Below are 26,552 nucleotides of genomic sequence, written 5' to 3'. Positions count from 1 at the left end.
GGTTTGGAGAAGAGGGAGTTGAGCTCTGCAGCCAGAGAGAGTCACCTCCCAGGCGCCAGGCCTGGCTTTCGTGGCTTTGAAAACTTTCCAACGCGTGTGCCACGGCGACGCGCAGCGGCTGGGTCGGAGCCCACGAGGCCCGCGCCTCCTGCGAGGAACTTTTCGGCGTGTCGGTTGCTTGTCACTCTCGCTTTCCGACGCGCCTCCCCCTGGCTCGTGCTCCCGGAGCTCCCTCCCTCCTGGTGAGGACCTTCCCCGGAGCCCGCAGTTCGCGTCTCGCCGCCAGCCCCGCTGCACCACGGAAGGAGTCCCTCGCCTCGGCCACCCAGCCGAGTGCCTGAGCCACCACCTTCGGGCTCCACGCGTCCCGCTTTGCACAATGGCCCAGCCCGGTCCCGCGCACTGAGAGCCGGGCCTTGGAGCGCTGCGGGGCGCTGTGCTGAGCGGCACGGCCCGAGCCCCTGGCGGTCCCCAAAGAGCTGCGGGGCGGGGGCAAGGAGGAGGAGGGGACCCGCGGCCAGAGGCTGGCCGCTCGCTTTCTTCAAGCGGACTTTTTGCCAATGGTCCAAAGCGACATGTCCAAGTCGCCTCCCACAGCGGCGGCGGCGGTGGCGCAGGAGATCCAGATGGAACTGCTGGACAACGCGGCTCCCGCGGGGGCGCTTGGAGCACAGGTAGCGAGAGCGCGGCGCCTTCTTCCTTTGTGAGCCGCCCGGGCGCCGACCTCCGTTTCTCTCCGCGCCTCCGCTACCGCGATCGCCCGGGTCTCTTGGCCACCTCCTCTTCCCCTCGCCGTTTGCCACCCACTTCTCTCCCGGCGCTGGGGACCCTGCCCCTTTGCGCCTTTCCCTGGCTCTTCGGCTTCCATTTTTCTCTGCTTGTGAATAGCAAGTGGGAAGGGGAGGGGGAGACCTGCCGGTCCTCCCCGGCTTCTCCCGGGCCGCTCTGCTCGGCTCTCCTCGCCCCTTCCCGGGAGAGGCACATGGAGAGACATGAACCAGGCGAGTGGACTGGACCTGCTCAAGATCGTGAGTCCGAGTGGGCGGAAGGGGTCCCAGCTTCCCGCAGCGCTTTCTCTGATGCTGACCCTTTGGTCCAGCTCGGAGCGGGGGTGGGACTGAGGTGTGTGTGATGGGGGAGGATGTGGGTGGGGGACCTTGCTGGGCGCCCTGGGAGCAGCGCCGACCACCCTCAGCACCTGGGGTGTTCCCTCGCCCCGACCACTCAGTTATCCCCAGTGGCAGTTGCCAAAGCTTGCCGAGACCCCTTGTTCCTTTCCCTTAAGGACAGAGTTAGGGAAAAGAAAGTTTTCATTTTGCGATTTCCCTTGTAATGTTAGCTCTAGCTCTTTCAGGGAGCTCCCGGATCCCCTTCCTCTCCGCTGAGTATTTTCGGTTTCTGGAAAAATTCTGCTTCTCTGCTCATTGTGAAATAAGAGATGTCAATTGTAGGCGATGGGCAATGATAAGGTGGCTTTTACGTAAGGCTTTGGCAGGTACTGTTTGGATTACTGACACCTCCAGATCTCAATGGTAAAGAGTCTCTCAACTTTTATCGTAGCAGGGAAATGACTTACTCCTAGCTGTGGGCTGGTTGGCCAGTGCTATTGAAGAGATTAGGGGTACTTTGCAAGCATCTTTCTGGAGAAATGTCTGTTTAATGACACTGGCTTGTTGGTGTCAATCCTATATTAGCCAGATTGTAAATTGTAGTAAGATACATGGGTGTGGGTATGAGAGAGTGTGTGTATACACACATAAAATACATGAGAGATCATGTAAGGTGGTCACTGTGGTAGTGAGGTGGGAGTGAGCCATTCTAATAAAGGTTGCACATGTTTCTCTGCTGTTGTTATTTTGATGGGTGGAAATTGGCTGCTGGAGGTATTTTGATACTGTAATAATAATTCCAAATGGCATAATAGTCCAGCTTTATTGAATTTTCTTTGACTACTGGGAAATAAATGTACTAACTTAGAACACATAATTTACTTTGAGCTGGGGGAAGAATGTAGAAACTAAAGACTTGTATAATAAAAGATACATTTCTTTTGTAGTAGTAAAATAGCACGATTTTAGTTCACCCTGGGCTGCTTAACTTCACCAGCAATGTGGGGATGTGTAACTAGCTGTGTTCTTTTCTAATCTCTGCCAGAAGATCTGATTCTAACTCCTACACTTCCCATTTGTTTTAGACTCCTGATTTGATCTAGATGCTTGCCAGGTTAGATGAAAATGAAAAATGTACTCAGAGACCTTGGTTATTCTAGGATGAAGGTCTTGAATATTGATAGAGGAAGGGACTTTAAAAGTCTCTTTTCTCTTTGATCTTCCTTGAGGGTTTTTTTTTTTTTTTTTTTTAAGAAAAGTCTTCATATGATTAAAAACAGTTCCTAAATTATTGGAGATCAAAGTCAGGGCTGACACAAAGCATAACTGCATTCAGATAAGAGGTAATTTGCTTAGTGGTTTATATAATTAAACATTAGTCAACAAATATTTATTGTACAGCTGCAATGTGGAAATGATTCATGATTTCTGCCATCAAAAACTTAAATTTCCAGTAGCTGGAAGTATGACAAATGTATAGCAAGTATATGTCAGGGGCCCGTTAGAGAATATTATGAGGTTTAAAAGGTATAAAAGTCACTAGTATTTTATATTGAATAATCCATAAGGACCTCATAGAAGAGGAGGCATTTAAAAAGAAATTTGAAGGGTGGGTGAGATTTCAACACATTTGGAGATAGTAGGGAGCCATATGTGAAGCAATCACACAAGTTAGAAGTCACATTCATAGCATACTTTTATAATCCCTAGTTTGAAAAGAGTGTGGAAGGGTACAGATTGAGTATGGTTAAGTCTCAGACTAAGAAGACAATTGGAGGCTATAATTTGGAGGCCAGAACATTTAGTGTATTGAATAATAGAGATCTGTAGAAGGGGTTCAGAAAGGCAGCCATTTAACAGATCATTGAAAAGATCCACCTGGGAATGTTAGGATAGTTTGGAGCACAGAAAGGCAGCTGCCAGGAAAAAAAAAAAAAAAATGATGTAACAGTTTGGGCAAGAGGTAATGCAGCCTAAACTAAAGAGAAAAAAAAAAAAAAAGATTACAAATGTTGTCAGGTCTTCACACTAGACATTTCAAAGATACATCCACAGGAGAAAGGAATGGATTTCGTATCACAGGTGAGGTATAAATCCTGAATGTCAATAGCATCTCTCTCTTTGCTTTCTTTGCCTTCCAAAAAATGAAATCAATTTTTGCTTGAATTGTGTTCACGTGACATCCATTATTAGAGGGTAACATTGCCCTGTTTATTTTATATCTGATTAATCATGGCATCATAGGGCTTGTGTGAAACTTGGCAAAGCTATTCATTCTGTGCCTCTAGTGGGCACAACAGACCAGCTGTCAAACCGCCTGAGAAAGGACACTATCTTCAGAGCATCCCCCTTTTCTTGTGGCACTGAGTAATAGTAATTCCACCCAGAAATAGAACTACCATTTGCAAACAGAACCTGTAAGCATTGGTTTTCAGAAACTTTTCCCCTTCACCTCAGGATTATATTACAAGTTTCGTATGAACAAAGTAAATGATGTAGATTCATAATCTTTGCAGTTATTTGTTTATTTTTTTGTATCAATAATACTGCTTAGTGGGACGAACACCTTCTTATGTTCCAAGCCCTTCCCCCAGCATGCTGTCATAAGCAAAATGGATGCATTTAACATAAATGGAATGGCCATCTAACTGCAAGCTCTTGAAGGTTTTGATTTAAGCCAATTGCTCTGCTTTTTCAGTAACCTGTTGAACAGTTTTGGTGCAAACTTGAGTGGTCTCTATCTTCAAAGTCAAGGTGCTCACATAGGACTCTCCAAGCTCCAAGTCCACATCACCTATTATAGTACCTGTTGGCTACGTGTGGCTTTTTGAGCACTTGAAATATAATCTGAATTGAGATATGAAATATGCACATCCAAAGACAATATGAAATAAATAGAACATACCTTCATCAATAACATAAATTGGTTACATGTTGAAACAATGAATTTTGAGTATGTTGGGTTAAATAATGTGCATCATCATAATTAAGTTACCCAGTTGTTGTTTGCATTTTTAATGCAGCTACTAGAAAATGTTGAATAGGTAGGTGGCTCATATTATCATTGCCATTGGACAGTGTTACTCTAAAGTATGGAACTGGTCATTCTCCAGGGAGTGGAATAGCTCCTGGGTGGATGAGAAGCAAGTGACTGGGATTGGAAATTGTCTGGTGACAGAAGAGGAAATGGATGAGAACCAAGAGCAGTAGCTCAGTAATGTAGGCCTCAGAGATTGTAACCAGCAACTCCAGTCACACCTGAAAATGAACAGGCAGTAAGCAGAGGGCCTGTTTGTTTTGCTCCTAGCAACGCATCCCAGCTGGTTCCACCCAGGCCCAGTTTGCCAGATGCTTTGCAAGCAGATTGGAGGACTAAGGCCTGGTAATGACTACATTCTGATCGGCTGTAGTGAGGGGCTTTATCAAAAAAAGAGCAGCAGCCTTTTCCCTGTGGCTTTGAAACCAAGTCAGCACTCTCTTCCAGAAACATTCGTAGGTCCCTGTTACAAATATGTCTTCTGCTTTCTTCAAACGTAGTGGTCATGGGTCCTGTGCTTTATGTTTTGCTAAAACCTTCATTCCTAACCACTGGTCATTTTCATTCTGAGTGGTATTTTTGTTCTGGAGTTGCATGGGAGAAATTTAAAAACATGCCAATCAATTTCTGTGGGTGTTTAAATTTGAAATGTAGTATCCGGTTGATTTGAGGAGTAGTTGTTCTGGTAGTTCTATGCTTTTGTTATTATATAAAAACTTAGTGTACCCTTACAATTCCAACAAGTTGAATATGCAATCAGTGGGTAACTTTGGTCCTCTCAAGAAAAGGTGAGTGGAATCTGTTAACCCTGTAAGGGAGGGTGGAACTCTTCAATTTGTCACTGGAAGACATGTCTATATCTTACAGAGAGTATATGGCAAACACCACATAATTACTTTAAAACTACAAAGGGTTAAAATTAAGGTACTACTAAAAAGAACAGTGCATGGCAGGAGGTAGACTGATAATGAGGGTCCCTGGCCACCTCCTGTCCTCCTCCCTAGGTAAACTTCTACTTGCAGACCTAATCCTTCCTCCCTCCTCCATGTGCCTTACCCACAAAGACCTGTGCTAATGTTGCTTCCTGATTTCTTTCTGATTTTGTGTGAACAGACCCATACAAAAGCCAACTTCTTATCTTTCCCCTTTTCTAGGGAAGTCACCTCAGCTATTTCCCTCCTAGTAAAGGACTGGCAGCCTTGCTCACTTTAAACTTTTGGTAAATGAGATTTACCAAAATGAGATGACTCTGGGTAGTTTTGGTTTTGTTTGCTTTGATCCATAAAATGAGGAAAATGAAATTCAAAGGGATAAACATCAATGAATATGAATGGAGAGGAATAAAAACTAACTTTAGGCATCAGCACTCTGCTCATGGGGAGCAACTTGTTGTAGGCAGGAAAATGTCACTGTATGTAGCCATGGAACACAGAACCAGCATCAATCTTATAACTGTCCCCCTGGGGCTGCCATGGCAACTTTATGTGCCCTGCTGAAATCTGCAGTTAACTGAAAACGTAAAATTACTACTGTCTCCTTTGATTATTCAGAAATTAGATTTTAATTACCTCTGAAAACATGAACATTCATTTGCTGAATAAAATCCATTCCTCTGTTTCTCCTCACTCTCCTGTATCTAGTAGAGTCCATGTTTAAATGCTGTTCGGTGTCAAGATGTTCATACTAAGCTGCTATTGACATGATGGATTTTGAACATAATATATTTGTGGAAGTTTCAGGAAATTTTTTTGTTTCTGAAATCTTGGTTTGGCATTTTAGGACAACTAAAGGATTTTAGACATTTTTTTCCCCCTTTTTACTATAGTGACAAAATTTGTTTTATTAAGATCCATACAGTTAATTGGCAATGAGTAGGAAATGGTCACCTTCTGGGTTGTTCCGAGAAGGACCTGGGGATCTGCACATGCCAGGGAGAATCTATAGGTAACACCATCCTCTGGCCAAACTCCTGTCTTTTCTCCCTCTTTGGTCTGGTACCCAGAGCTGTTCTAATGGATGACTGTTTTAGTACTGGGTATTCATAACTATTGCTAATTTTTTTTAAAGAAAAACCATTGTTCATACAGGTAACTGTATTTGAAGGGGAAAATTAAGAAAACTATGCTTCTTTCTTAAATATAGCCAGCTAAATATTTGAACACTTAATCTTACCTGTCTCTTTCCATTTTGGGGAGGTTTCTCTTTTACCTTTTTTCTATATTCTTCAGAAGAAATACTCTAGTCCTTCCTTTCAAAGATTCAGAGTAATGGGAAAATGTTATTTCAGCAAGATGAACTTGATTTTTAAATATGCATCGGATGAAAGGAAGTCTAATTTTGTAATGGCAGTATAAATTTTCAATAACATTTTTAAAGTACATAAAAATAGACCATTAGCTTTCCAGAGATGCTTTGTTTATTTATCCTGATTTTTTTAAAAAATAAAAAAGTCAGTGAGTAGTTACTGTACAATTAAAAAAGAAGGAACATTTTAATAGAGAAATTATGCTGAAGTGAGTAAAACGGAATTGAGTTGACTTTTAATATATAATGAATAGGAATTTTCTATAACACTATTATGAGCAAGTTAATAGTATAAGTCATATTCAAGCATTCAAAGTGACTCAAGGACAATATATTTTCCAAATTGTCACCAGTTTGTGCTTCAGTGTGTTCTCATTTTCTAGTAGGCAAACTGTGTTTAGGACAATTAAACTATTAATTCCATCTTTATATTGCATAGGTAGCTAAGTGCACCTGAAATATTGTTTGCTAACAGTATCCCCAGCGGTCTGGAAAAATTAATGTGAAAATGTGCCCAACTGCTTGCACAGAACAGCCACCTCTGGGACTGAATGTCTTCAGCATTGTGTGGCTCTCACAGTGCATATTGTGTAATTATGAGCAGCCATGAAAAAGCTGAAGACACCCAAGCAGCTGAACAGTAAAATAGTTATCGTTAAAAAGCTGAAATAACAAAACAGCAAAGACACTCTTCTCCTATTTCAAAATGGTCCCAGAAGGAAAAAGGATACAAAGTGGTATTTTCTTTGCTCTCAAAAATAATTGCTCTTCCTCATGAAGATAGTATATTTAACATAGATTGTCCCCAACCCTCCCATAAGAAACATGTTAGGCATTAACAATGCTTTCAAGATAATAGGCATTTTTATATCTGGAATAATGTAAATTTTAAAAAATAATTTTAAGGAGATTCATACCTGATTTTTGCCTTCTTAGGCCTTGTCAGATACTTCTGTCTAACCCTTTACATAATAATTGGAAAAGGAAGAGCATAGTTAAAAGAATGTTATTTTTCAACAGTTTACTGAGTAATGTTTATGTAAGAAAGAAGAATAAGCTGTGAAGTGAGAAGAGCCTTGTATATTACATTATGAAAGCCCAGCCTAGCTTGTCTTTCCTTTTATGAAGTTCAGAGTTAATTAAATGTCATGGAAACACATTTGTATTACATAAATCCCTTAGATCCTTAGAAGAGAACAAACATATTTAAGAAAAACTTTTGCTTTAATATAACACGACCCTCTCACTGATTGCAAATTTACCTAAATTTCTCATAACAAAATGTTTAGATTTCAGCTTGCTTAAGTTGCTATGTATATTTTGGGTTATATTTTTGTTTTTTATTTTGGGGGGTATCAGGAATTGAAGTCAAGGGTACTCAACCACTGAGCCACATCCCCAGCCCTATTTTGTATTTTATTTAGAGACAGGGTCTCACTGAGTTGCTTAGCAGTTTGCTGTTGCTGAGGCTGGCTTTGAACTCAGGATCCTCCTGCTTCAACCTCCAGTGCCTCAGGGATTATAGGCGTGTACTACTGCACCTGGCTATATTTTTACTTTAATGAAAACCTTATTACTTTATAACTAGAACATGAGTGTGTATTGGGATAATTCAGTGATGCTATGAGTCTAATAATTGCCATTATATTATATTCTTTAGCCCAATCTGTCCCCTTACTTTCCAGCCTTCATGTGGGATTGCTTTTCATATATTATTCTGAACCTTCACCATGTACTAGATGTTGTTCTAAATGTTATAAATACATTATTTTAGTTATTACTTAAAACAGCCCCATTTTAAAGATGAGAAAAATGATGCTTGCAAAGGTTAAATTTGCTCAAGGTCTTCTATAGGCAGGATTTTCATGTATGTATTTTTAACTCTAAAGCTCGGCATTGGACAATTTTTCATTTGTTTTAATATTTAATATTTGCAATAAATTTATGCTTGGAATTACACATAGATTGACATAGTGTATTTTCAGAGCTCAAATGTAAACTGTAGATATAATAGAAAAAGCAAGTTCATTTGTAGATGTCTGTTCAGCTGGATCCTATTGTTGAAACAAATCATCTTTAATGTCTTAAATGCTTATTTTTAAATGCTTTATCTTTAGCATCTTTTGCTACTCAGCTGCTAATGTATTTGCAGATAGTGTAAATTGTTTCTGTTCATTAATTATTAAATGTTTTGTCTAGAAATTATTAAATGTTTTCCCCCATATACTTATCAGAAATTTTTGTGATTTCACCAATACTAATCTTCCATTTGCACATTTAATGGCAGTTTCTTACTTGTTTTGGCCTTTGATATTTTCTAGAACTAGGCCTAGATTCCTGTAAAAGGGCTTAATAATAACCTCATTTTTTTTTTTTTTTGGTAGTCATATGGAAAAGGAGCCAGAAGGAAAAACAGATTTAAAGGATCCGATGGGAGCACGTCATCCGACACTACCTCAAATAGTTTTGTTCGTCAGGTAAGGGAGGTCTCATGTTTATGGTTTTGAGAAATGTATGTTAAAATGGAATTAATGTTTTCAAAGAGTCATTTTAAATTCTTAAGATTTACATGGCATTGTTTTACTGTGAATTAAAGCAAAAATTGTGCTGTTTTTCACAATGTAAATGTTTTCAACTTGAGTGAGACTGAATAATAACTACAGTCTTCCCTGGCAATTTGGGGATGGGGAAGTGTTGGCTGCATTAGGGAAGATTTTTTTTTTCATAACAATGACAGAATGGCAGCAGGAATGATTGCAGGGTTTTGAATTTGGTGGTTTTGAGGAGAGGGAGGAGGTGACATCCAGTTCCTCTAGCTATAGTTTTCTTCTTCCTCTTTGGATTTGGATTGAGAAAGAAGATTGTTCTTGGTCAAGAAATAGTTGAACTTCCAAGGTTCAATGGAATACATGGGGGCACTGATGTTCTTTAAATGATTGCTATCTTTGGAAATGTGGTTTTTGTTTCAATTAACGTGGAGTATACTCTGGTCCTGTGGTCTGGAACTGTCCCCTAAGCAGAAAGTGTCAGGTTCCCTAACATAAACACTCTTCTATTTGCTAACAGAAGGGACTTCAAGTTCTGCAGAAAGCACATGTAGTTCTGTTGAGACTCGGGTCTCCTGAGGTGTGGGTGAGCACGTCTCCATGTGACTCCTCTCAGTGGAGTGGAAAACAACCGAGGCAACTGCAAGAGAACCTGTCTTCCTGGCTCCTTGATGACCAGTGCTCTCATTTAAAAAAAAAAAAAAATCTGTCAACTGGGAAAGCAGCCCCATTTCTTATGGATGTCGCATTTCCCCATTGCTTCTTGGGTCCTGCATCATGGTTCTAGGTTACACACTTGCCACCTCCCCCACATTTTTTTTTTTTACAGGAGGGTCTTCTCTAAATCCTCTTTGAACTTTTGGGTTTTATTTTTGTTGGATAGTCACACTTGACCTTGCCTTATTAAGTCTGTTGACCCTTTTTGGCACTACCCAAGTGCTTCCCTCAGGTTCCCATGGTTGTTAGCTACAGCTGGCCTTAAACTTGTCATCTTGCTGCATGGGGGAATTTCCATGCTGGCTCCTTGCTGCCTCCTTGCACTCACACCAACAGAGGATGCTGCCTGCCCAGCCATCAGTTCCCCCATGCAGCATTTCCATACACCACTAGTTTGTCTGAGTAACTGTTAGGCTACTGGAGAAATTTTGGGTCTGTGCCAACTGGGAATTTTCTGATTGCCGGAAGTTAAGAGAATTGGCTACAAAGGAGCCAAACTTGTTTACCAAGAAATATTTAGAAAGAAAAGAGATGAAGCCAAATGAAGTCTGCTCTAGAGCAATGTTTTTATGGTGTCAGAGGGAGCAGGGAAGGTTGTAGCAGGACCCCAGGGTGTTTGCCTTGGTATGATGTTATTGTGGGCAGAAGGGACTTCATGGTCCTTGGGATTGAATGAAAGACCTTGGGATATAGTTACTTAGGTGAATCAGCAAAAGGGAAGTTACCAAAAGCCTTTTCCATTTCAAGTGTACATATCTATTCTGTTTCTGGAACAAGGAGATCTAACCTGGAGGGCTAACTCCACAACTGTGAGTCATCAGTTGAGGGCTGAACATATGAGGACCAAAGCAGCTTGTTGAAATTGCATGAAAACCAATATTTAAGTGAGCAAGACATGGCAAATAGGAATTAATAATATAGAATTCATTATTTTTATTTAAGCTCTTTAAAAAAGTTTCATCGAAAGGCAGTCACTGAACCCCACTTTCCATTTTTCCCTTTAGCTGTGTATTTACTCCTCTTTTGTGGAATGTTGTGAACTTAATTCACAAGGCTAGGAGGGATGACCATATTTGAGTATAAAATAAGTGGAATTTGATTTTCCTCATAATAACTTCCTTCTGACATGTTCTTAGAGATGCATGTTTGCTTGAGAAACAATTATAAGTGAGAACTGCTAAACTATCTAAATGTAGATATATATTGTTAAAACATGTGAGAATGTAAGAAAGTGTATTAGTCAGGGTTGGCTAGAGGAAGAGAATCAACAGAAAGTATAATTATAAAAGGGGATTTATTGGTTTGGCTTACATGACCAGAAGCTGGAGAGTCCACAGTGGTCGTAGGACATTAGGCAGTCTTGATACAAAGAATAATTATAAAAGGAGATTTATTGGGTTGGCTTACATGACCAGAAGCTGGAGAGTCCACAGTGGCCATCTGCAGGTTGGACAGCTGGAGGAACCAGTAGCTGTACAGTCCAAGATGCTGACACCTCAGAACAAGAGGGATCAATGGTGCTACCCTAGTCCAAGGCCAAACGCTTTTAGAAACTCCTTGGAGAATCACTGGCAGAGTCCACTTTGAAAGACTGAAGGATCAAGAATCTGATATCCTCAGTGAATTGCAGTAGCCATCAAGAATTCCTTCAAGGAGAATTCAGCTTGCATCTTCCTTGTTCTTCCAACTTTTATCCCATCCAAGCCACTCTACTATTGGACAGTGCTACCCACACTTAGGGAGGGTTTCTACTTCAGTTCACTAACCCACATGCCAATCATTCCTAGACACATCCTTATTGACACACCCAGAAGCCTCTTAATCTTCTGCATCTCTTAATCCAATTAAGTTGACAATTCAAATTAACCATTACAGAAGGCAAAAAATATATATATATATATTCCAAAATGCAAAAATAGAGGTCCATTTCCTAGAATTTCAATAGAACAAGGTATTCACTATGGTATGGGTTTGGGGGTAATAACCATACACAAGCAGTTGTCTAAAATCATATGCACCAATTGCATCATCATAGAAGGGAGACCAGCATTTTTTGGCATGACTTTGGAGTTTAAAAATTGGGGCTGGGGATATAGTTCAGTAGTAGAGCACTTGCCTAGCACGTGTGAGGCACTGAGTTCAATACTCAGCACTATAGAAAATAAATAAATAAAGGTATTGTGTCCATATAAAACTTAAAAAAAAATTAAGCTAAGTTGTAATTTTCCTTGGGAAAATTTAATCTCTATTCCATTAAAATAGCCATATTTTGGTCCCATTTGAAAATAAGCAAAACCTCCTACTGCATGGGTGGAAACATAAAATGCATGGTAGATGGTAACAGTAGCATTTGGATTCATAAGTAATTTGAAAGGTCACCTTTTAAATGTTTTCAGTTTATCATAAGTAGATGTTAAACAAGGGACTCCTGTTGAAGTATATCATTTATACCTCTTATCTGTGGCCTGGGTTCGTATATAATTGGTATTAGAAAACTGGTCAATAAAACTGGACCTTATTTAAAAATATCATACAGCCAGATTCTACTACTGTCTTTGTATTAAAATTATTTTATGATTTTTAAAACCTTCACATTCTATTTTTATAAATAATATATTTATAAGACATTTACAACTGGGAAACATTAGGCAGTCTTGATACAAATATTTAAATTTTAGAGGTTGGAAATGTGAAAAATTTTACATAAAAAAACATTAAATTTAAAAAAAAAATCTGAGAATATCAGTTTGTTTGGGGCTAATTATTACCCCTGAAAATTCATACATACAAATATTTAGGGGAAATAATTCTATGCGGAATTCCATTGTGACTAAATTTGGTGATAGGGTCTTTAGAGGGGACCCTCTAAGTTGAATGAGATGAGAAGTATGAGGCACTAATTCAATAGGATCATTGTCCCTATAAAAAGAGAAGGCAGGGATGTTGTGCACACACAGGAGAGGCTATGTGAGGACATAGCAAGAGGGTATCTGTCTTCAAGCCAACAAGAGAGGCCTCACTAAAACCCAGCTCTATTGGCCCCTTGATCTTGGACTTTCAGCCTCCAGACCGTAAGAACATTCATTTCTGTGGCTTAAATCATCCTTTGACACTCTGCTATGGAGCTCGAGCACGCGAATAGAGATGTACATACAATCAGGCTTGCAAGTAGGCTTCCCCCCGCCTTTTTTTCTTTTTGGTATTGGGAACTGAACCCAGGGATGCTTTAACAATGAGCTACATCCCTGGCCCTTTTTATTTTTAGACAAGTTCTTGTTAAATGGCCTCAAACTTGTGATCCTCCTGCCTCAGCCTCTGAAATGGCTGGGATTATAGGCATGTGCCACCATACCTGGCTTTTTCTTAATTTTTAAAAGTAATTCTTTTATTGATGTGATATATATGCCAAGAAAGGCACAAATCAAGTGTTGGCTCTGAATTTTATATAATCATCACACTAGTAGAACCACCAGGTGAAAAGTAAGCATTACAAGTGCCCCAGGTGTACCCCTTGTGGCCCTTCTCAATCTGTATTCCCTCCTTCACTAAAGGTAGCCACCGTTCCTTCTAAGACCATCCTCTTGCCTGGCTTCAAAGTTTTACATAAATCAATTCTTTTGTGTCTGAGTTCTTTTAACAACCGTGACAGTTTTATTTATTGTGTTCATTTTAGTGATTCATTTCTTTGTTGTACAGCTTTCCATTGTATGGATCTGCCCTCGATGCTTTATATGATCTGTGCTTGATGAATGTTATTTCCAATTGGGGTTATTGAGGGCAATGCTGCTTTTTTCAATTCTTGTATGTATATTTGATAAACACAGGGATGTATTTTTGTTCTTTGCTAGATCATAAGATATGCATGCATTCTACTAAAGTAAATATGGTGAATGCTTTCCAAAGTGGTTGTACCAATTTGCATTCCCACAAGCAGCATATGACAGTTTCAGGTGTTCACATCCTAGCCAATACTTGATGTTAATCTTTTTCATTCCAGCCTTTCTGTGACAGTGTCGTGGAAGCTCATTGTGGTATTAATAACCATTTCATAATTTTAAAAAAAGCTACAAATTCCCTGTGGCTGGATCTGGGGAACATCTATGGAATATTGAATATAACCTGAAAGCACTTATTCTTTGTAGTAAATATCCCATTAGTCCTAATATCTAGATTTCTAGCTATTTGGTTAAAACTATCTTATCCCTGGACACGGTGGCACATGCCTGTAATCCCAGCAGCTTTAGAGGCTGAGATGGTATGATCGCAAGTTCAAAGCCAGCCTTAGCAACAGCAAGGCGCTAAGCAACTCAGACCCTGTCTCTAAATAAAATACAAAATAGGGCTGGGGATGTGGCTCAGTGGTCGAGTGCTCCTAAGTTCAATCCTAGAATTAAAACAAAACAAAAACACCAATCTATTTACTGAAAAACTGAAACATATTGGAACATATCAGAATATGAACATGAAGAAAAGCTACAAATAAAAAGAATAAATGCATTTACACATGGTTTATTTTTTCTGACATTTCTGGTTGATGATGATTATTATTTTGTGGACATTATCTGTGATACCCTAATTGAACTTACTAGGAAGATTCATGAGTCTTAAAAAAAATTGCTTATAGTATAGATAAGTGTCTACTTTAGGTTCTGAAACAAGATTATAGTTGCATTAAGAATTATTGCAGTGATGACATGTTCACTTTGTTAGTTTACCAAGTCACCATTATCTAACCAGTTAACTACCTTTCTGGCACTGAGTATCATCAACCTATTGGAAATTGGTGATATTTTAAAGATGGGGATTCTGGTGAATTTCCTCTTGAAGTTCATTTTCCTCCAGAACATCAGTCCCATGCTAAACTATGGGGTGGGGACTGTGTCCTGATCAGTGCTTCCTGGTGGCCTCTGTCCTCAGGGCTTGTTAGTTGTGGGGCAGATATTAGTAGGATTTCCCATGGGTAGTAGGAATAAAGTTGCTTTGAGTTCTAATCTCTCTCATTTTTCTGTGAAGTGATGGACTAAGTAACTTTGTATCAAACATTCCAAAGATGTTTTCCTCCTTGCACTTTCCTAAAGCATTAACTGAATGTTAATTGTAGTTCATTTGAGTCCTAAAGTCTCATTCCTTTGTTACCTCCATGTGATATGTGCACTAGTTCCTGGACTTATAATTTGCATATTTCTCTTATGTAAATTATGATGCTGTGAGATTTATGTTTCCTTCAAGAAGCAGGGTAATAGTTAAACACCTGAACTCTGACATTGTATTCTTGCTGTACCATGTACATTTGGCTTTTGGATAATTTTACCTTTCTGCCCCTTAGCAATTTTTTTTCTGGAAAATAGCACCTTCATCAAAAGTTAGTTGTAAGGATTATGGATGTCCAAATTTCTATATCGCTTAGAACCATCTCTGATGCCTGGCAAGCACTATTTAAGAGTTTGTTATTTAAAAAACCATTGCCTATTTGGAACATCAATTAAAACTCAAATAAGAAATAGACCATGGCAGAGGAAATAATAACAGTTAACATTTATGAAATGTTTACTGACTGTTGTAATTGTAACCCCATTTTACAGAAGAGAAAATTGAGGCATTGTGAGGTAGAGTAACTTTTCCATAGTAAGTTCACATGACAAGTGAGATTGGAGTCAGAATTTGACTCTAAGTGGCTGACTCTAGATCCTTTGTTATCCTTGTTGATAATGCTCTACTCCTTTGTAGCAAACACAAGAGGGATTAATGAAAATCACAAAGTTTAATTCTCTCAAGGAGGACACGTAGAAAGACTCCTACCAGTGTCCCTTGCTCCTTCCATTAAAGTTGTTCAAATTCCCAGTTTATGCCTGCACCCCCCAAACATTCTTTTTTAAATAAAAAGAAATGGACTTGAGTGTGAATCACCTGTTAGTCTGTTTTGAGGTTTGACTGAGGCTAGTAGGAGCCCATGAATCACCATATTCTGAACCTGAGTTCATTTGGACACATGCATAACACCCGGTGTCATGTTAGTCTCCTATGGAAACAGTTAAGTCATCTGGAGCCTTTCCTTTGTTAATAGATACTTTAATTGATTAAAGGCCAGACAGCTTCAAGGCACTGACTTCTAGGCACTATAAGCAATATTAATGAATATTGTTCATGTTGTTTATGTACTAAAGGGTCCTTAATACAAAAAGCAATGCTTATCTTGGGCTCTCGAGGTAATTGTAGATACTGAAATTGTCTTTGATTCTAATATAAACTCTTTGGCTACTTGTTGAGAACAGACACATGCGTGAGAGGACTTTTTTTTTTTAATCATAACAAATCTAGAAAGGCTATAATTCTTAAAGCCCTTTGCATTTGGTTCCTGGAATAAATTCATGAAGTGAATTAAATTTTCTTATATCTTTTTTTCTCCCAACTTCATCAAAATAAAGAATAAAAAAAATCCCTAAGATCTGCTGTTTAGAAAGAATAAAGAAGTTTATTTTAACACTAGACCCTAAACGGGTAAATTAATTTGCTGGAAGAAAAATAGGTGGGATTGAAGTAATAACAAAGACCGGCTGGCACTGCAGGGTAGAACATTTGTGCTGTTCTTTTCGAGTGGTTGTGCAAGAACTGCTAACTGTATAAATTCTTTGATATTGCCAAGGTCAGGGAAAACTATGTACATCTGCAAATAAGTACTGGTCATCAAAATTCAAGCAACTATGGGGGGTGGAGGAGGCAGTGTTAGTAACTGTAACTGCTTATTTAGCCAAGTTCTTCATTTTCTTTCCCTCCCTCCCACTCTCCCCTCCCCTTCCCCCCATTCTCCCTCTCTGTTTTTTTTTTTTTTTTTTCCTTTTATTTCTTCATTTTCTTATGCATGTGTTCTCCTTGGCAACATTTATGTACCTGGCAATCTTCCGAAGATGAACACCAAATGCTAAGGAGATGACTTGCCAGTTCTGCTTTATTTTGATCATTCCACAGCATGGCCACTTCTCAGAGTACACTGTCATCTGACCTCCACTATATGCTCCTGCCATGTATGGCCAGGACTCATGAACTGTTTACACTGATTTAGTTTTTCATAGGTTGCTGAGTTGCACCAAATGGTGTCCCTGGTGCAGAAAGTTGAGCCTTAGGACTCAACATCCCTTTCCGGAATTTTCAAGTACCGTTATTATTATTATTATTATTATTTTTTTTGCGGTTAGTGGGGAAGAACTCGGCAACCAATCTGGGATTTTGCTCACCAACATATGTTGTGGTTGTAACAAAATAATCCTGTAGCTTCCAAGGGCTTCCAGAATACAAATCAGGATGACAAAATGGAATGAACCAAATATTTAACAGAAGGTTGCATGACACTTTCAGAACATGGTATTCTAAACAAATTCCATCGTCTCCCAGTACCATGTTCTTGGTGCTGCTTTTTTGGACCTTTTATATTAGTTCAGATTGGCTTTAAATAAGAATGATTAATCACAGAGACACACAGTCTATTTTTTTTAGTTTTGTTTTGCAAAGACAGATTAAACTGCGATAATGATTACAGACTCCAGGCCTGTGTAGACTGATATGTTTAAGGTTGGATAAATCTTTCAGCCCTTAAATACTGGCTTGTTGCCTTGTTATGCTGTATTCATCGCAAACACAACTATAAATAATAAAGCAGTAGATTTATTGCCATTGTGATTTCCTGTAAATGTCTATCTTATTAGGCATTCACTTGGGTTTTGTGAATGGCAGAATCTTTCATGTCCCCTTGACTCTTTGTAAATACATTGGTATGAAAAATGCTTTTGGATAAAGAAGTTCCTTGTTCTTTCTATGGGATAAGCCTAGGTACTACTAAGAATATTTTTTTATTTTTAGGAGACATGCACTTTTTGAAGTAATAAAGTAAATTTAGATTTTGTAGTTGTAGCATGTTCATGAGTTCATAATTTTGTGGGAAAACAAGGATGGGGGAGTTATGAGAAATCTTTGTTGCCAGGTTGTTTGCAGGTATTTGGAACACCTCACCTATCAATTTAGGCTTGGTTAGGTCTTTATTATTTTGTGCATGGAGGCTTTTAAAATAATCTTTGCATACAGTTTTTCCACAAACATATCACTTTAAAATCAAGAATTGTTTTTGCAGGTGCTTTATGTTCTTAGACTCACCGTTATGTTTCAAATTACGCTTTCCACCTCATGCCTGATTTAATTCATCTTCTGCTTGGCTAAACCATGCAAAATTTCAGAAATCATACAATGAGTTAACCTCACTGAAATATTAAAAATTTATTCAGATAATCTAATTTGTGGAGTAACTAATAGGACTAGGAAAATACTTTCCTTAAACACTGAATTTACAAAAAGTGTATGTTTCAGTTAAACCCTAAACTTTTAGGAGTACTGCTAGAGATCAGTTACTTGACTTAAGGTTAATTATTCATGTTCCTCACAGGTGTGCCACCTAAGGTAGTAGTAGCCTAGTATGATAAGGAATCATTCTCTCTTCCTTATTCTATCTTTTATGCATATAAGTGGTATCAGCTCTCTCCCTATTGATTTTTTTTTTTTCCTGGAATCTTTGTTTGATAGGTGCTGAAAAAATCCTTTTTGAGATTTTTAGATCATGTCTCAAAAATGTTTGTTAGGGTTCAGTTCAAGTGCACGTTCCAATTTTGTCATAATTCCACACCTGGGACCAAGCCTGGATGTTTATTACCCAGACCCAAGATGGGGGGAAAAGACACTGAGCCCGGCCACTGTTTCGGATCTTAACCCTCTTTCTTTGCCCATCTGATTATTTTTGAGTGGGGGATAAGGGAAGGGAAAACCAGGATGTTGACCACAGGAGGTTGGGAGGAACTTTGCCAATTCTTCCCTGGACTTGTATTTGGAAAGATATAGTGAAAACTCTCAGGAAGTCCCTGTCCCCTGCCACCACCTCCCCAATCTCTCATCACCTTTTAGAGCATCATGTTGACATCAGGCTTTGCATCTGTAAATATCTCCTCATGTCCTTGGTATACAGAGGAAAGTTTTAGTCCTTTTCCTTCACACCTGTGACAGGATGGCAGGGGGAGAGTTGCTCCCTTGGACCTCTGACAAGGGCACAGTGTTCTGATTTACCCTGTGTGTCCTGAGAGTCTGGGTTTTGTGATCACACCAACTTTGCTTTCTTGGGAACTGTCATCTTTCTACCTTGAGAAGAAGGTAGAAAGTCCCATCTTCTTGGTATAACCTTGGTGTTTCCTCATATACAGATGTTTCACTGCAGTTGAAAGTTTTGTTGATTTCTCTTGGGTCCAGGTATCTATCTGAAAATTGGAAAATGGTAACTTTTCTTCCTTTAATAGCCCCTTCCCTTCAAAATAAACATGTAAATTTTTAATTTGAAAGAAAAGATAATAGACGACTTATTAGTTTACTAGGGGTGATAGAATAAAGTAACACACTGGGTGGCTTAATCAATAAAGTTATCTCTCAGTGCTGTAGGCTGAAGGTCTGAGATCAGGGTATCATGGGGGTACTTCCTTCTATGGCTGAGAGGGAAGGACCAGTATGTGTCCCTCATCTTGGCTTCTATATGGCTGCCCTCATGTTCACGGCTTTATTCCTGTGGTGTCTCTGTCCAAATTACCTCTGTTTATAAGGACACCAGTAATATTGGGTAAGGACCTACCCTAATGAACTCATTTGAACTGGATTACTTCTAGAAAGATCTTATCCTCAAATGTTACATTCTGAGGTCCTGGTGGTTAGGATATGAATTGGGCGTGTGGGGGAGGAGTATCACAATGTAACCCATAACAGATGGCAACAGTTAGCTTCATGTAACTTTATTTCCTTGTACCTTAAGTATTTAATATGAAAATAGACTTATGTTAGTATTGAATCAAGGAGTCAGTATTTGTCAAAGTCTGGAAGACATTATTTGTTAGAGAAGTAAAGGAGTAAAAAGGCAAGTTTACCTTGTGTCAACATAATTCATATGGAAATGGAATAACTTTGCATATTAATTTTATTAAATAAAGTACCTAAAGTAATCAATTTAATAAATTCAACCAGTACCTTAATTAGTAATCCCCTTTAATTATCTTTTTCATGTGAATTTTTACTTAGATTATTAATTTTCTCCAAAGTATGAAATCACTTCCTAAGGCCCTGCTCACGTGTAACTAATGACATGTCAGATTTATAAAATGTTTAAAAGACTTCAGGTTTTTGAAACTTAAATTTATCAGTGTAACCCAGAGTTTGGTTCACTCTTTAGTGTTATTTGATGGGTAAAATACATACAAATAATGCATGGATATAACAGATGAATCATATTTCATGACAGCTACAACTATGTAACATTTATATGTGCGAGTATGTAATCTGTGACTTTAACATTTTTCCTTTTACTGTTTCTTTTTTTTTTTTTTAGTTGTCAATGGACCTTTATTTTATTTATATGTGGTGCTGAGAGTCGAACCTAGTGCCTTTCACATGCTAGGCAAGCGCTCTAGCACTGAGCCAGAGCCCCAGCCTTACTATTTCTCTTATATGCAAAGATAGGGCTATCTTTTAAAATGCAATGATATACCCAAGTCATAGTCCTTCCTAGTGTGCTGAGATTATTTAAAAGTAATTTTTATACTTCCATTTATCGCAGCACATGGTTAACTTTGCTAGGGTCTTGCAGTTATTACTTCAAGCTTATAGAAGTTTAATACCAAAAAGAGGGAGGAAGTAGGAGTCTCACCTCATCTTTCTCTCTGACAACTACAAGGAGGAGCTGTTGCAAGAAGAAAGCCTACAGGATGGGTCAGAATGCCCTGCTATGTTACTTGTACAAGAAGCATCATTTGTCATCTTCTGCTATTTATTTGATGTTTATTCATTCACCATGGTGTGGCTCACACCGAAGAATGTTGTTTATTTTTTTTTAAGGTTTGATTTCAAGTCATGTTCCTTTGTTAATGTGTTGAAGTCTAGAAAGCCCTATGAAAGATTTCACAGCCAGGTGGATTATTAGCATCACTGAGCTCAACATCTGTATTGTAAAACCAATTCCCATACGATCTGGTGCTCTCATGATGAAGCACTGTTATGTGGAAGAGCTCAAGAGGCCAGGCTGGATCATCAAGAAAAAGAGGTAGAAAACAAGCCCAGGGAAATAGCACACAAAACATGACCTCCTAACACACAGCCATTTGTGTGAATATGTAGGAAATGCATGTTTTACAGAAGAGCAAAAGAAGGTCCTGTTGGAACTGGAGGGAGTGCATAGTGAGATGGCATTTGGGCATGGATCCCAACAGTAACTTAAGACAATCTACATGCACCATGTTTCTGAGGTGGTAAATACCTCCATGCTCAAAGTCAAAGTACACAAAGGGATGGATGGGAGACCAGGCTGGAGACCTATGAGAGCACCAGATAACAGGGGTCCTCTGTGCCATGATCGGTATGATGTAGCATCCTGGCTTGAAAAAACATTTCGAAAAAAATGCACTGATAAATGCATGCTTGGGTAATCGGGCATTTTCAAAGAATATATTTGAAAATAGATGACAGAATAGCTAACACATGCTGACAACTTGCCAGCCACTCTGGAAGGTACTTTAATCATTCCCACAACTCAATGCGGCGAGTGCTGTTGAGTGGAGACTTTGATAAGTATACAAACTTAGACAAATGAATTAACTTAAAAGTACATAGAATTTATTGTATTAAATTGATGTACCCCTCTATCCTATTCGTAAAGCCAGCAACTATGACTGAGATTAAGGTGTAGGGTCCTTCCCTCTGGGATGGGACACTGGTAACATCTGGGCAAAGTGATGGGTCCCAAGAGCTGAGTTAGCCTAAGGCAAAGTTTATGGAGGATTTAGGAGACTACTTGTTTAATATTGAGCATATATAGAGAAAGATGTTCATAGTGAATCTACATGGAGGTTATACAAGATTAACCATACTATTCTTTAACTTTTGCTACAGGTTTGGACATTTTTTTTTTTTAATGTGTGTAATGTTGGGCCAGCCGAGGTGACATACACCTGTAATCCCAGTGGCTCATGAGGCTGAGGCAGGAGGATGGTGAGTTCAAAGCCAGCCTCAGCAACTTATCAAGGCACTAAGCAACTCAGTGAGATCCTGTCTCTAAATAAAAATATAGAATAGGACTGGGGATGTGGCTCAGTGGTTGAGTGCCGTTGAATTCAATCCTCAGTACCCCCTGTCCCTGCAAATGAGTAGTGTTGGGCAGGAGGAAGCCATGGGTGATGGATAATATAAAGGGTGGAAACTTGGAGGACCCCAGGGTAGAGCTGGAGGGGCTGGGCTTGAATTTTGACCCACCAGGTGCACACAGGAGTAATTTCTCACTCTTCTGAGATAGAGTGGGGATGGGGAAGGAAGTTGGGAAAAGATTCCTTAGATGGCATCTGCCTGCCTACCTCTTCAGAGACATTTTGAGAGCTGACGGGCACAATTAGATCAGAGTTAGGTGGCGGAGGCTGACATTCTATACTGACAACTTTATTAAAGAGTTCTGGAATTTTAAAAACATCTTTAAAAACTTTTCCAACAGACAAAACCATGTGCAATCACAGTTATCAATAGAATTTCCTTATAGATGTCCAGTCGAAGTTTATGGCTCCAAACAGCTGCTTAGTTCCATATTGTGGCTTTTCCCATGAATTTATGGAAAACCCCTTTGAACTAGTGCCACCAAGTAATAGATGGTTCCCCTCCAGTAGAAGTAGTCATTAGTGGTCATATAAGTTGAAAGTGGGCTGTTCTTTCTCTGCCTTAGGCCATTTGTATGTGGGAGAGCATTTTGTTTTTAGAAAATTGGGCTTTTAGGTTACCAAAAGACAGTGCACTTTACTGAATTCAATCACCTTCTTTTGGAAGGATTGCTTAGTATTTATTAGACAACTGCTTATTAATGGTCTTTAGGAGATGTTTGCAATATTCCCGCAAAACAGACCAAAATAATTCTTCTAGCTTTTTTTTTTTACCATTTTTTTTATTGCAGTTAATATAAGAAGCACTAGCCATAATGGAGATGCAAAATATAATGTGAATATTATGACATGAATTGAAATTGTCTTTTAAAAAAGGTTGTGCCTAGGCCTATTTTCAAACAGTTGTTTCAGGACAGTCATCTGTGTTTAGGGTTTTTTTGTTTGAAGCAGAAGAGTGGTTGTGGACTCAGGATTTGAAGATGCTCTCATTTGGGAAAGCTTCTTTGACTGTTTTGGATATGCTTGTTTATGAAAAATAAACGAGCCAAGACTGCATGAACTTTGAAACTTGATGGACTATTTGTACTAAGTTCTCTCTGGTGGCCCTCATACATATATTCTTTCATTCATATTTTTTATTTTCCAACATGTAAAGTGCCTGACAAAGTTCCTAAATTAAAGTATCAAATGTACTCATGCTTTAAGGTCCATTAAAGAGAGGTTAGTGCAAAATGTGGTGGGCACATGGGGAATGAACTAATTAATTCCACCATGGGAAAAATAGAGTGCCTCCAAAGTCAGATTTAAGCTGGATAATAAAGAATGAGGATGCATGTTCTAGGAGAGGATATCAGGAAGGTATGTGTCAGGCGGAGAGTTGATCCTGTGCTAAGGCAGGCGGAGGGGTGGGAAAGGATGGGCTCCTTCTGCTGTGTTTGGGTGGTTGGGTGGGTGAGAGATGAGAGCAGATGAATGTATTGCAACTCAATCCTGACATGGATGGTACAAAGTGTCTGAGATTAAAAGAAAAGAAAAAAGTATTGCACCTGGGCCTTGCAGGTGGTACACCTGAGGGATCAGATTGCTTTTCTCAAGACCACTGCTATACCAAGGAAGACACGTATGCATCTTTCAAAATGCCTTATTTCACATACTGTACACTTGTCCCTTGGTATCTGAAGGGAACTGGATCTAGGACATCCATGGATACCAAAATCTGCTATGCTCAAGTCCCTTATGTAAATTGACATGGTATTAAACTTTTAAATTATTATTATTATTATTTTTTGGTACTGGGAATTGAACCCAGGGATGTTTAACCACTGAGCACACCCCCAATCCTTTGCATTATTTTTTACTTGGAGGCAGGGTCTCACTAAGTTGCTTAGGCTGGACTCAAACTTATGATCCTCCTGCCTCAGCCTCCCAAGTTGCTGGGATTACAGGTGTGGGTAACCATGCTGACCATCCTTTAAATCATCTCTAGATAATTTAAAATAGCACAAGGTAAATAGTTTGAAGCAGAAGAGTGGTTGTGGACTCAGGATTTGAAGATGCTCTCATTTTGTTCTGGGATAATTTCTGTATATATCCCTGTATATATACAGGTATATACACATATGATCAATATTTAAGAAATAATGAGAATGAAAAAATCTATACATTCTTAGACATAGTCTTTTGCTTTCTGTGTATTTCCATCTGAGTGGGTAGATTCCACATGTGCAGAGGACCTGTGGCATGCTGGTTCTGAGAAAGCTGTTCCGGAAGTGATCTTTCCCAACAAACATCAAATAAGGGTGTATTTTCATAGTTTTCTCTATTAGTGTGGAGCATTTTAAAGGGAAGTGTGTTTATTAACAAATGACATGCTTTTTTAAACTAATGTTAAATTGACTTAGATGTTTATCTTTCTGTGGTTGGCAGAATTGAGGGTTTCTGGGTCAAAAATTTTGTGTTTTATTTTAGACTTTACATCAAGAGTGGTCTGTGAGAAAATTGTGTAATTTACAAAATGGGCTATAAGTATAAATTGATCTTATGTCTTATGACTATATGTGTTCAAGTGTATGTACCTTTCCTTCTATGGATGGCTTTAGGATTACATTTAGGATGGATTCAGGTTAGTTATGTAATCTAACATTATTAAGGTCATGGGGTTTCTCATATGAATTCACAGTGACAAATCTTGAAAATGTAGTTCAGACCTGAATCAATTTAATTTACATACAGTTATGAGTTCCATTGCTTTAATCTCCAAATGCATGTGTTCCTAGAAGTCTGTTTGAGAGATTAAGTGTGCTTATTTTGAGGATAGCTACTTCTGCGCCAGTTCTTTTGGGTAGAAAGTTCTGGTTCAGGGTTAGATGATGGAGGGGAAGGGGCCCGGATCTCTGCACAATGGATAAGAAAAGAAATGAGTAGAGCCATTCTTGGAGGCCTCTAAAACTCTTGGATCCCAAAGTCTTCCTATATCTCTTCCCAGTTGTTAAGAACAAGACTGGAAAGTCTGTAGTGCCCTGGACAGGCCTTCCAGCCTCCCCTGCCCCTAACTCTGTTCTTTTTTGTTTCGTAGTGCTGCTGTTTGAGCTTAGGAACATTCTGCCTCTGAGCTGCATGCCTAGATCTTTCTTAAAATTTTTATTTTGAAAAAGGGTCTGAATAAATTGCCCAGGCTGGCCTCAAAGTTGCAATCCTCTTGCTCCAGCGTAGCCAGGATGACAGGTGCATGCACGTGTCTCTACCTTATTATTGTTATTTTTTGTAATTGTAGATGGACACAATGCCTTTATTTATGTTTTATGTGGCACTGAGGATTGAACCCAGTGTCTCACACGTGCTAGGCAAGCAATCTATCACTGAGCCCCAACCCCAGCCCCTCTATCCTATTCTTAAAGGTCAAATTGCCTAGAATACTTCTTAGGAAATGGATATCATGGCACAATTTGCAGGTGTGTGTGAGTACAGGAGGAAAGCATGCCCACCCTTTTCTCGTAGGGCTACTTCACCCCCCATCTCATCTTGGACATGTTTGAGTTGACTGTGAGAAAACAGTGTTCTATTTGAGGCTGTACTCCTTGATACCTGTGGGATCTGAGAAAGTTAGAACAACCCTCAGCTCCTCTGGAAAATGAGGCTACTAATGCAGAATGGCATAGGGGGGGTGGCCAGTTGGGGGAGTGGTAGTTCAACTTCCTCCTAATCTCTATCACAAATCTATAGAAGGAAATCCTGAGCAATTGCTGGGTATGTGCAGCTTTGAGGCAGGTGTCAAATCATTGATTTTTTACAACCTGAGCGAAATCCATGTTTACCAAGGCAATGAGGTCGCTCAGCAAGTTCCCAGGCCACCCCCACGCCCCAGCTGTTCATTTGTTATTTCTGAGCCCCTTGGGTGTGGAAATGCTGGAGAAGCCATTTTCAGCATCTGTGTCTTAAAAATTAATCATGCAGATGTTGTATATTCCATATAGCTGGGGTTTAAAAAAATATTGGTTCTGGTTTATTTATTTTTATTTGAAAGCTTGGGAGCCTGCTGAGGGGTGTGTAGTAATACCGAGTAAACCAACTACAGGAGGATTCTGTGTCAGCCCACAATTAGGTGATTTTCCCCGCCTCAGAAGCTGATTTTTGTGCAAAGCATTTTATGTAAAAGGGCCTTCATTTCACACACACACACACACACACACACACACACGGCAATTTCTTGATAATATTGTAGATTTGAATCTTTCCTCCCAGCCCTCCTTTGTTTCCTGGAGGGAGGAGCTACATCATCGAGAACACTTTAATCACTTTACACTGCCATTTTTTTCATTCCCTGCTTTCAGGAGCTAATAATCCACCACGTCTGTCCTGTTTTATATTTTACTCAAATGTGTGAAAACAAGCCCTGGGTTATTTTGATCAACATGCTTCCTCTTTTGAAGCTAAGTCGTGGTGCAAGAAATCTGCTTGGAAAAGCAAACATCTTATTTCCCCCACAACATGAGCTCCTTACAGGTGATGTAAAGGTGGCACCCTGACACAGGCCAGTGACGATGACTTGGTTGGGTTTGTGTTTCCCTGAAAACACCTCATAAATGCGTGTCATCTTGAGACTTCTTTTTCTTCTACAGTCCATTCACAG

The 26,552-nt window shown here is 39.3% G+C and overlaps 1 protein-coding gene across 6 annotated transcripts in view; it reads left to right on the top strand.

Moving 5' to 3' along the window:
• Positions 1-560: 560 nt before the first annotated feature.
• Positions 561-26,552, top strand: part of Cacnb2 (calcium voltage-gated channel auxiliary subunit beta 2) — a 351,637-nt gene continuing 325,645 nt past the window's right edge. For 3 of the 6 annotated variants that reach the window (XM_027928530.2, XM_027928532.2, XM_027928529.2), the window contains exons 1-2: positions 561-674; positions 8,835-8,927. In XM_027928530.2, coding sequence (XP_027784331.1) covers positions 561-674; positions 8,835-8,927 — 207 coding nt within the window. Of the gene's footprint in view, positions 675-992; positions 1,029-8,834; positions 8,928-26,552 lie in introns of those variants that run through there. The other 3 variants (XM_027928535.2, XM_027928536.2, XM_027928531.2) reach the window with 1 other exon arrangement.

Source organism: Marmota flaviventris, chromosome 12 (assembly GCF_047511675.1).
Source record: "Marmota flaviventris isolate mMarFla1 chromosome 12, mMarFla1.hap1, whole genome shotgun sequence".
NCBI classification, from domain to species: Eukaryota; Metazoa; Chordata; class Mammalia; order Rodentia; family Sciuridae; genus Marmota; species Marmota flaviventris.
The sequence above is the reverse complement of the archived record's forward strand: the minus strand, read 5'-3'. Positions and strand labels throughout refer to the sequence as shown.